General features: G+C 40.3%; 1 protein-coding gene across 9 annotated transcripts in view; it reads left to right on the top strand.

Annotated features, from left to right (window-relative positions):
* The window catches only part of ap3b2 (adaptor related protein complex 3 subunit beta 2), a 248,611-nt gene that overhangs the window by 133,405 nt on the left and 102,874 nt on the right, over positions 1-12,332 (top strand). For all 9 annotated transcript variants that reach the window (XM_043680547.2, XM_043680543.2, XM_087982119.1 and 6 more), the window contains 3 exons: positions 5,636-5,818; positions 7,602-7,778; positions 10,432-10,529. In XM_043680547.2, the coding sequence (XP_043536482.2) occupies positions 5,636-5,818; positions 7,602-7,778; positions 10,432-10,529 (458 nt within the window). The remainder of the gene's footprint in view (positions 1-5,635; positions 5,819-7,601; positions 7,779-10,431; positions 10,530-12,332) is intronic.

Here is a 12,332-nt window from a genome sequence, read left to right as displayed (position 1 = left end):
AGTAAAAGGACTTCTCACAAGTGGGAGGCATTCAAGAATGTGACGATGAAAGTTCAGAGGCATTTTGATCCTGTTAGAGTGAAGAGTAAGGCTAGTAAGATTAAGGAACAATGGGTGAATAAAGATATTGAGGTTCTTGTTAAGAATAAAAGAGAATCTTACTTTAGATGTAGACAACGTGGTTCAATTGAATCTCTTAATCAATGTAAAGACTGTAGGGGCATTCTTAAAAGAGAAATCAGGAAGGTAAAGAGGGGACATGAGATAACATTGGCAGATAAGGTTACGGATAATCCGAAGACATTCTGCAAATACATTAAGAGCAAGAGGGTAACTAGAGAGAGAGTAGGGCCTCTTAACAATCAAGGATGTCGTCTTTGTGTTGAACCCCAGGAGTTGGGTGAGATACTAAATGAATAGCTCACATCAGATTTTACTCTGTAGAAAGAAATGGAGTCTGGAGAATGCAGAAAAATAAACTTGGATGTTTTAAAAATAGTTCACATTATGGAAGAGTAAGTTTGGGAGGTCTTATAGAATATAAAGGTGGATAAATCTCCAGGACCTGATCAATTAAGGACAAAGGGTAACTAGGGAGAGAATAGGGCCCCTCAAAGATCAGCAAGGCAGCTTTTGTGTAGAGCCGCAGGAGATGGAGCAGATACTAAATGAGTATTTTGCATCAGTATTTACTGTGGAAAAGGACATGGAAGATATAGAATGTAGGGAAATAGATGGTGACATCTTGAAAAATATCTATATTACAGAGGAGGAAGTGCTGGATGTCTTGAAATGCACATAAGTGGATAAATCCCCAGGATCTGATTAGGTGTACCCTAGAACTCTTTGGGAAGCTAGGGAAGTGATTGCTGGGCCCCTTACTGAGATATTTGTATCATTGGTAGTCACAGGTGAGGCACCAGAAGGCTGGAGGTTTGCTAACGTGGTGCCACTGTTTAAGAAGGGTGGTAAGGACAAGACAGGAAACTATAGACCAGTGAGCCTTACATCGGTGGTGGGCATGTTGTTGGAGGGAATCCTGAGGGACAGGATGTACATGTATTTGGAAAAGCAAGGATTGATTAGGGATAGTCAACATGGCTTTATGCGTGGGAAATCATGTTTCACAAACTTGACTGAATTTTTTGAAGGAGTAACAAAGAGGGCAGAGCGGTAGACGTGATCTATATGGACTTAGTAAGGCCTTCGACAAGGTTCCCCATGGGAGACTGGTGAGCAAGGTTAGATCTCATGGAATACAGAGAGAACTAGCCATTTGGATACAGAACTGGCTCGAAGGTAGAAGACAGAGGGTGGTGGTGGAGGGTTGTTTTTCAGACTGGAGGCCTGTGACCAGTGGAGTACCACAAGGATCGGTGCTGGGTCCACTACTTTTCATCATTTATATAAATGATTTGGATGTGAGCATAAAAGGTACAGTTAGTAAGTTTGCTGATGACACCAAAATTGGAGGTGTCATGGACAGCAAAGAAAGTTACCTCCGATTACAACAGGATCTTGATCAGATGGGCCATTGGGCTGAGAAGTGGCATATGGAGTTTAATTCAGATAAATGTGAGGTGCTGCATTTTGGGAAAACCGATCTTAGCAGGAGTTATACACTTAATGGTAAGGTCTTAGGGAGTGTTGCTGAACAAAGAGTCCTTGGAGTGCAAGTTCATAGCTCCTTGAAAGTGGAGTCGCAGGTAGATACAATAGTGAAGAAGGCATTTGGTATGCTTTCCTTTATTGACCAGAGTATTGAGTACAGGAATTGGGAGGTCATGTTGCGGCTGTACAGGACATTGGTTAGGCCACTGTTGGAATATTGCATGCAGTTCTGGTCTCCTTCCTATGGGAAAGATGTTGTGAAACTTGAAAGGATTCAGAAAAGATTTACAAAGATGTTGCCAGGGTTGGAGGATTTAAGCTACAGGGAGAGGCTGAATAGGCTAGGGCTGTTTTCCATGGAGTGTTGGAGGATGAGGGGTGACCTCATAGAGGTTTATAAAATCATGAATGGCATGGATAGGATAAATAGACAAAGTCTTTTCCCTAGGGTCGGGGAGTCCAGAACTAGAGGGCATTGGTGTAGGGTGAGAGGGGAAAGATATAAAAGAGACCTAAGAGGCAACGTTTTTATTCAGTAGGTTATACCAGTATGGAATGAGCTGCCAGAGGAAGTGGTGGAGGCTAGTACAATTGCAACATTTAAAAGGCATTTGGATGGGTATATGAATAGGGAGGGTTTGGAGGGATATGGGCCGGGTGCTGGCAGGTGGGACTAGATTGGGTTGGGATATCTGGTCGGCATGGATGAGTTGGCCGAAGGGTCTGTTTCCATGCTGTACATCTCTATGACTCTATAACTCTAATGTATCCCAGAACATTGTGGGATGTAAGAGAAGAAATTACGAGACCCCTTGCAGAAATAGTGGCACCATCTATAACTACAGGTGAAGTGCCTGATGACTGGAGGGTGGCTAATGTTGTACCTTTGTTTTAAAAAGGTTGTGAGGAGAAACCGGGGACCTGTGAAACTGACTTTGGTTGTGGGTAAAGTGTTGGAGGTGATTATAAAAGATAGGATTTATGGACATTTAGAGAGGCAAAAATTGATTAGGGATCGTCAGCATGGGTTTTACGTGAGGTAGAGTAATTAGTAAAGTTATGCCATATGGGTTTCAGGCTGAGCTTGATAATGGATGCCTGTGACCAGCAGTGTTCCACAGGTACAGGTTGTGGGTCCTCTTTTCATTGTCATTTTTATAATTGATTCGTATGAGAATTTTGAAGGCATGGTTAGTAAGTTTGCAAACGACACAAAAATTGATGGCATTGTAGACAATGAAGAAGGTTTTCTAAGATTACAAAGGGATCTTGATCAAATAGATTAATGGGCTGAAAAATAGCAGATGGAGTTCAATCTGGATAAATGCAAGGTATTGCATTTTGGTACAATAAACAAGCATAGGGCTTACACAATTAATGGTAGGGTCTTGGGTAGTGTTATAGAACAAAGGGACCTAGAGTTGCATGTACATAATTCTTTTAACTTTGCATCACATATTTAGACAGGTTGGTTCAAAAGGTGGTTGGCACGCTTGCCTTCAATACTCAGTCCTTTGAGTATAGGAGTTGGGAAGTCATGTTAAGGTTGTACAGGACATTGGTGAGGCCTCTTCTAGAATACTGTGTCCAGATCTGGTCACCCAGTGATGAGAAGGATATTATCAAGTTGGAGAGGGTTCAGAAGAGATTTACTGGGATGTTGCCATGTATGGAAGGTTTGGGTTATAAAGAAAGGCTGGATACGCTGGGAGTTTTCTTAACTGGAGCGTAAGAAGTTGAGAAGCGATTTGATAGAAGTTTATAAAATAATGAGAGGTATAGACAGAGTTAATGGTACTTATTTTTTCCCTAGGATGGGGGATTTCAAGACCAGAGATACTTTTTTAAGGTGAGAGGCGAGAGATTTAAAAAAGACGTAAGAGGCACTTTTTTTACACAGAGGGTAGTTCACATGTGAAATGAACTTCCTGAGGAAATGGTGGATGTGGATACAATTACAACATTTAAAAGATACATTAATAGGAAAGTTTTGGAGGGATATGGACCAGGTGCAGATGGATGGGACTAGTTTAGTTTGGGGTCATGTTCGGCATGGACTGTTGGACTGAAGTGTCTGTTTCTATGCTGTGTGACTCTATGTAAAACAAGGAAAATGAGCTTGTAAAGCAAATTGAAATTGAAGCTATAATGTGTGTTTCACAGAGATGTGGCTACAAGGGTATCAGGGTGAGGAATTAAATATCCAAGGATATACATTCTATCAAAAGGAAGGCAGATGGGCAGAGGGGATGGAGTTGTCTTGTTAGTAAGAAATGAAATTAAATTGATAGCAAGAATGATACAGACTCAGAAGGCATAGAATCTGTGTGGGTAGAGTTGAGCTACCGCAGGGAAAAAAGGACGCTGATGGGAGTTCTGTTCAGGTCTCCTTATAGTAGTCAAGATGTGGGGCAGAAAATAAATCCGGAGATAGAAAAGGCATGTAATAAAGGCACTATTGTAATACTCATGTGAGACTTCAGTATGCAGGCGGACTGGGAAAATCAGGTTTGTAGCAGATCTTAAGAAAAGGAATTCATAGAATATCCATGAGATTTTCTTTGGAGCAGCTTGTGGTATAGCACGAGGGAACAGGCAATTCTCGATTTGGTGTTGTGTAATGAGGTAGACTTGATTATGGAGCTTAAGATGAAAGCATCCTTGGAGGGTAATGACCATAATATGATAGAATTTACCCTGCAGTTTGAGAGTGAGAAGCTGTTGTCAGATGTAATGTTATTACAATTGAGTAAAGGTAACTCCAAAGACATGAGGGAAGAGCTGGCCAGAATTTGAAAGGGAGTCTAGCAGAGAAGACAGAGGAGCAGCAATGGAAGGAGATTCTGGGAGTAATTCAAGAGGCAAAACCAAAATGCATCTCTAGGAGGAAGAAGCATACTAAGGGGAGAATGAGGCAAAACTGGCTGACAGGGGAAGTCTGGGGCAACATAGAAGCAAAAGAAAAAGCATACAATGTGGTGAAGATTAGAGGGAAGCCATAAGATTGGGAAGCCTTTAAAAGCCAGCAGAGGATAACTAAAAAAACAATAATGGGGGGAAAGATGAAATATGAAAGTAATATAAAGATAGCTAGTAATATAAAAGAAGATTGCAAGAGTTCTTTAGATATATAAAAGGTAAGAGTGGACATTGGAATATGAGGCTTGAGAAATAATATGGAGAACAAAGAGAGAGTGCTGGAATTGAATAGGTATTTTGCATCAGTTTTCATTTGGAATAGTGCAAGCAGTTTTGCTCCTTGTATCTAAAGAAGGATGTGCTTGTCTTGGAAGAGTCCAGAGGACGTTTACAAGTATGATTCTGGAGATTAAGCTCTTGTCATAGAGGAGTGGTTGAGAACCCTGGGTCTGACCTTGTTGGAGTTTAGAAGGATGAGGGGAGAGTCTGCTTGAAAATTACAGAATACTGAAAGGCCTGTAGATGTAGGGAAAATGTTTCCACTGATAGGAATGACCAGGATCCTAATGCACAGTTTCAAAGTAAGGGGGTGACCCTTTAGAACTGAGATGAGGAGGAATTTCTTCAATCAAAAGGTGGTGAATCTGTTAAACTCATTCTTGCAGAAGGCTGTGGAGGCCAAATCATTGAGTATATTTAAGACAGAGAAAAGTAGGTTCTTGATTGTTAAGGGGATCAATGGTTATGGGAGACGGCAGGAGAATAGGGTTGCAAAATATATCAGGCATTATTGAATAGTGGAGCAGACTTGATGGGCTGAATAACATAATTCTGCTCCTATGTCTTATGGTCTTACAGTCAGACTTTTAATTAATAATGGGTTGAAGGGGTGTAGAGAGTGGGCAGGAATGTGGAGTTGAGGCTGAGATGAGATCAGCCACGACCATATCAAGTAATGGAGCAGACTCAAGGGGCTGAATTGTGTACTCCTGCTCCTAATTCTTATATATTTATGTTCTTATGTCTTGCCAGTGGCATCTCCATTGGCACAAGAAGTCAAATTACTTGCTCATACTCAATTGCCTCACTCCTGTCTGTCTGCCAGTTGGTTGCAGGAAGTGTGGTGATGGCCTTTGAAGAAGTTTGCCCTGAGAGGATTGATCTGATCCACAAGAACTATCGGAAACTCTGCAACCTTTTGATTGATGTGGAGGAATGGGGACAAGTTGTCATCATCAATATGCTCACACGCTATGCACGGACCCAGTTCCTCAACCCTAACCAGAACGTAAGTGTACAGTGCCCCCATCTGTCCTGCCTCTCCCCTTCCCATTACACACCTTCCCAGTTTACTGTCCTTATACTTTATAAGGTGTTACCATTGCAAGTTATTTCCCAAGATCTCTAATATTGCAAGTTATTTCCCAGGATCTCTACCAACACACTTTGGTCTTTGTTTTGTACAAGTTTGGCATTTCAATTTCCAAAACAGTTAACTACGTAGAAGCAGGCCATTTGACCATGTGATCTGAGCCCACTCCTGGTCAACTTACCATTTCTTTCTATTCCATTCTGACTTCTGTGTTTATTGGCTTTTCCTTTGAATGTATTGATGCCATTTTACCCCATCCTTCCTTAATGCCCTGAGTTAGATATTTTCATCACTGCTGTCAACTCACACCAGGTCCCATTTCCTAATCAGCTTTGTTCTTTGTTTTTTAAATTCTTGATTTTTAAATTCCAGTCACCATTTTCAATTCCTCCGTGGCCTCGCTCCTTACCTCTATGATTTCGTCTAACCCTGTAACCCTGCAAAATACCTCTGCGCCTTCAATTCTGGCCTCATGAGTATCCCTGATTTTAATAACCTTCTCTCCCAAAAATATACTAAATTCATAACATTGTAAAAGTATGACATTACAAAGAACAAATCAGATCCACTTCTTTCAGCGAAGTACTTGGCACTCTATGGTACCTCATCACATATAAAATTACGTGTTATATGCATAATTTATATTTAATGTCAAACATTTTTTGATGGATACTACCAAGGAGTTTTAGATGATTTCTAGTTTCTTGGTGAAGTATTACGGGAGAGTTTACCACAGCTGCTCCAGACTTTGGCGCAACTTGAGCACATATTCCTGGACCTTGGAATGTTCCAACCTGTAACATTCAGACACTGGCAGCTCTTTGTACTGGAAGATTATCATGTTTCAAGCAGATCAAAGAACATATCTCACTGAGTTAATGTTGCCCTAGCTGAAGTTGATATTCATCTCAGTTTATGTTCTTATTTCACAAAACACCACTGCATTGCTTATGACCTGCTTGAATGACAGTCTCTTCCCCACCAGTGTGAGGAAGGGCAGAGTGTGCAGGAAGGATCTGACAGAGAGGGCTGTTCTCACCACATGCTGCATTTTGGTGGTGAGGAATTCGATCAAATGGCTTGGGCGGTCTGTTGAGGGAATCAGCTAACAGGATCCACCATCTTTTCAGACAGGATCTTGAGGACATTACGTGCTGACCACTATGTGATGGACTTGTGGTCAAAGTTGTTTTTCTTCAGCAACTGTTCACAAGGAATTCTGTGGCGATGTGGCTAGATCAATCCTTCACATCACTGGGGGCAAGTAGATGCCTGCAGTGGCATCTGTGATTCTAATTGCCCTACCATTGGCAGCCATGCATCCTGTTTTCTAGACTCCAAGCAGAGGAAATTCCTCCCCAAACCTCCCTATCTCTTTTAAACTTTAAAACACTTGCTAAAACCTACCACTTTGACCAATCTTTAGTCATGCCCCCTAGTAACTTGGTGTCAAATTTTGTTTCATAGGATTTCTGTTAGGGGCCTTGGAAAGATGTAGTACTTTGAAAATTCTGTATTAATACATATTATCGATGGAGCCAGCATGCTTCAGGGGAAGCTGGATAGACTGAGTGATCTTCATAAATGTTTGTGTAAAATTTAGTTCTTTGCCTAGCTCCCCTGTATAAATTATCTGTTTGTTACCTGGCTTCCCAATGGATTATAACAGTGCCATTTGTTTCCTGGTCACTGTGGGCAGGAATCTTTATTGGAGGAAAACCCAGAAAAAGCATTTTATGGATCTGATGAGGAGGAATCCAAGCAAGGGGAAATGGATGCAGCTGTGCTTCCAAAACGGAAACCGTATGTCATGGATCCTGACCATCGTCTACTGCTTCGCAACACCAAACCTCTTCTCCAGAGCCGGAATGCTGCGGTAAGCTGTAGCATTTTGGGGCAGGTCCCCATGCCTAAGGGGTGCAAATATGCCTTTAATATGGAAATACTGCCAGCAAGCTACAAACGTCAGGCTGAGATGGTGGTGTTTTGATAATGTGACTGAACCGCTAAACTAGAGACTCAGGCTAATATTGTGATGACGTGAGTTCAAATTCCACCACAGTAGCTGGTGGAATTTAAATTTTATTATTAAAATACAGCTTTCATCAATTGTCATAACAATCCTTCTGGCTCACCATTGTCTTTTGGGGAAGGAAACCTGCCATCTTTATCCAGCTGGGCCTCCATGTGATTCCAGACGCAGAGCAGTGTGGATGACTCATAACTGCCGTCTGAAATTGATGAGAAACCCACCCTGGTGATTGGGGATTGACAACCATTGCAGGTCTTGACAGAAATACTCATATGCCATAAAAGAATAAAACTTAAACTTAGCATGGGACTCACAGAAATATTTATAAGGGAGTGAATCTTAAGAGTTAAACTCTTTTATAAAATTTAATACTGCATGCTTTCAATTAACATTTCAATTTAAATTTATTGTTTAAGTTTTAACTTTCTGTCCTGCTTGGGTAGGGCTAAACAATCTTTAAGGAAAAGTAGAGCAATAATCATGGAACATTTTAATCTAAATCTTAATATCTGTAAAATCAGATGGATAAAGGGAGCTTAGATCTGGGTTTCATAAAATATTTTCAAGACAGTTTCTTAGAACAGAATGTTTTTGAGCTGACCAGAGTGCAGGCTATGTCACTCCTTCTAGTGTGCAACAAAATAGCACAATTAATAATCTTGCAATGAAGAAGCCCTTAGGTAGCAACAATGATAATATTATTGAATTTTATATTCAATTTGGGGAGAGAGGAGTGTGGCCAAGACTGGTATTTTAAAACTTTAATAAGGGCAATATGAGAGCATGACACAGAGCTAGCAAACGTGGACTGACAAATCAGGTGAATGGATAGGTCAATGAAGATGAATTGGAAGACATTCAAGGGAATATTCCCAAATACACAGAATAGATACATTCAAATAATAAAGAAAAATTCAGATGGAAACAACCATCATCACTGTTTAACTAAAGAAGCTAGAGATTTAATAAATCTTAAAAATAAGCATATTATTGACCAAAGATCACAGGCAGGACAAAAGAGTGCACAGAATATCAAAAGCAGAAAAGATTGTCTAAAAGATGAATAAAATAGGAAGATTTAGAGTACAAGAGAAAGCTAGCTAAAAATATGAAAACAGATAGTGAGAGTTTCTTTTGATATTTAAGAAGGAAAAGAGGAAACAAAGTGAACATTAGTCCAATAGAAAGTAAGGCTGGACCATTAATAATGGAAAAGAAGAAAATGATAATTGAAAGGTAAAAATTTTCAGGGCGGGAAATGGAGAAATGTTATGATTGTGCAGGAAGGATTACACTGGTACTGGAATCAAAATACAAGACTCCACCAGTCACACCATTAGCAGAAATGTGTTGATTCAATCACCAAATGACCAATCACTTCTCTTTTGGACTATCATTCAGAATAGAAGAAGTGTCCACCAGGCTTCTTTAATGAACTCTAAATAATCTGTCTATTATAAACAAGGCTTAATCTTGAAGAACATGGTTAAAGCCTAGTTAAGCTATGATCCAAAATTAGACTATTTCCCCTCTGTCTCATGCAAAGAGACACCTAAACAGCATGAAAAGAAAGTCTCTGCAGAGGTTACGTTCTTTTAACTGAAAAGCAAGAGGGATAAAACAACTCCTGCAGGCCAAGGGTCTGGAATCAAAGGATAAAGTGTGATGACTTTGCATGTCCACTTTCTCCTGTCAACAAAGCTGAACTGCTGACAGCTGTAGATTGATGATGGATGTCCAATTCTGATTCCAACCAATTTGGATTTGAGTCTCTGAGAATTGGTCACAGACCAATCCTTCAGGTGTTACCAGGTACACAGAAATACCGGCTGATAGGAACTTCTGTGTAGAACAGGATTCAGGAGAGAGTCCTATTGCTTCCTTACACAGATTTCTAAGTCTGAAGAATAGAACTGTTCAGTCCAAAGAGGTTTGCTAGGCATTTAATAGTATAGGGGATCCTAATCCGATTTTTCAGTATTTAAAGCAATAAAGTCCATATTATATTAGTATAGGGGCCTGTAATCCTCTTAAAGCCACCTTACCTCCTTTTGTTTAAGGCAGTTAATCGCATATCTTATCTCCTTGAAAACTTTCCTAAGCAGTAACTCTAAATTCACTTGATTTCATGTAAAAAGCAGTTAGTCCATAGCATACATTTAACTGCTGACCTAATTTCAAAGAAACCATCCTGCTTCAATCATGAAAATATCTAATAGTTCAAATCTTCAAGAATTTTTCGAGAATACTCCTTAAATATAAACATGTATTTCCAATAGAAGGCATATCAACTGAGAGTCATGTTGAAATCAGTAATGTATTGATAGCAAACCAGCTAAAGGGAAAGCAGCTAATTAGGAAAATGAAGAAATAGTCACATCAGTTCACGTCAACAGTGCTTCCTACCTTCGCCTGCAGCCATCCTGGTCCAAATGTTGGCACCGTCAGGGTTCCCTTGCTCAAAGCTGATCTCTTCCTTTGTCTCCTTGGCCCTCAGGTGGTGATGGCTGTGGCACAACTTTATTTCCACCTTGCTCCCAAAGCAGAGGTTGGTGTGATAGCCAAGGCTCTCGTTCGCCTGCTACGCAGTCACAGGTAAGCAGTACATCTTCAGCAAATGCGTCTGAATTTCAATAGCTAGAGATGTCCATCACATCTGAAGAAGAAAAGAACTTCCTGATTTCTATTGAACCTGAGTGCTGTTGTCAATGACCAGCTCTGATCTTGCAGGGTTCCTGCTCAACTTGCAGGGGGTTTTGAAATACCTGCCATTGGTGTTCTGCTTGCCAGAAGCACTATCAATCACACATGCAAAAAAGTATTCAGGGTTTCATTTGCAATGGGGAGGTTACGAGGCATTTCAGTCAGAGTGAGAAGTCATTATTTCGCCCACGTTGGGGCCATAAAGGATTTGTTTTTAGTTAAATACATAGTGCAGATTCGTGTTAAATTATTGGTAAGGTGAATCTGATTGGGGCTATGCAATATTTTTAGGCTCCCCAAGCTCCAAGGTAATTTTTAAAAAGTGCAAGAATTGAGCATATTCGTTTTGATCACAGAGTGTGGATCCCTGCATATATTCATCACTTCTAGCAAATGGAAATGAGCCATTTATAAGCTCATCTGCTTATGTTCCTTTAGTTGCTTGAAATAAGTCAAGTACAGACCATACTCAACTGGCCCACACTTGCAAAATCTGAAATACAGTGACTACTGTTAGATGTCCAAAAATGTGCAGGTCAGGTGAATTGGCCATGCTAAATTGCCCGTAGTGTTAGGTGCAGGGGTAAATGTAGGGGAATGGGTCTGGGTAGGTTGCGCTTCGGCGGGTCGGTGTGGACTTGTTGGGCCGAAGGGCCTGTTTCCACACTAATGTAATGTAATGTAATCTAATGTGATTCTGTGATTGAGCAACACTTGCTGGACAATACTGTATTGCTAATAGCTACTGTAATGATGAATTTAAGATATGGAGGGATCCGTTCTCTGCAAACAAAATGAAAGTATTCAAGACTTGCATTGCATTTTGAAATACCCAAAAGCTTGAGAAGCATCATTGCTGAACCAATCAGAATCAATTTTGTCACCAGTCAGCACCATTTTCATCTGTAGTACAAATTCCTACAATTCTTTGAAATTTGACATTCTAGTGTCTGTCCTAATGACTGCAAGATGAAAAATTTCAGAAATCGGTCTTTTTGGAGATAAATCTAACAGTCTGTTTCAAAGAGCCTTTGAGTGATCATTGGTCTGCATCCTTATAGTCATGTCAACTTGATGTGCAGAAATAAGATGCTTATTCCCGTTCCATCCCTGCATTGTCCTGTCATACAATCACATATCTTCCTGACTTGGAACTATATTGCTGTTCCTTTACTGTCATTGAGTCAAAATCCTGCAACTTCCACCCTAAGAGTACTGTGCATGTATCTACAATGTATTAGCTGTAGCAGTTCAAGAGGCAGCTCACCATCGTCTTCTCAAGGGTAATTGGGAATAAGTGGCCAGGCTAGCGATGCCCAAATCCTATAAAAGAATAAATTAAAAAGGAATTAGCATGGCAGACAGCTATGTGCATGTTCTAATTTCCTAATTTGCCAGCTAAGTTTTTGGGAACTGGACAATGAATTGATCTTTTCAGATGGCTTTGATTTTGGGTTAACCACAACTTTGAAATTGCCCTATGACCAGACCAGTTAGTGATGGGGTCTCCTCAAGAGCTCAACAACAGCCGTCACGAGAGCTCGGCATCAAGGAGTGTTCAGATGCATTGGTGTCTCCTCTGAGATGAGCTGATGTACTAATATTAATAAAAATGATCAGACTATATACTGATATTAATAAAAATGTCCAGACTTTGCTTTCTTCAGTTTAACTTCTCAAGACCTGTATTCTAGT

The sequence above is a fragment of the Chiloscyllium plagiosum genome, unplaced genomic scaffold (genome assembly GCF_037043375.1).
Source record: "Chiloscyllium plagiosum isolate Xiang-an unplaced genomic scaffold, Cpla_swu_hap1 HiC_scaffold_42, whole genome shotgun sequence".
NCBI classification, from domain to species: Eukaryota; Metazoa; Chordata; class Chondrichthyes; order Orectolobiformes; family Hemiscylliidae; genus Chiloscyllium; species Chiloscyllium plagiosum.
This window is presented reverse-complemented; position numbering and strand designations above follow the sequence as displayed.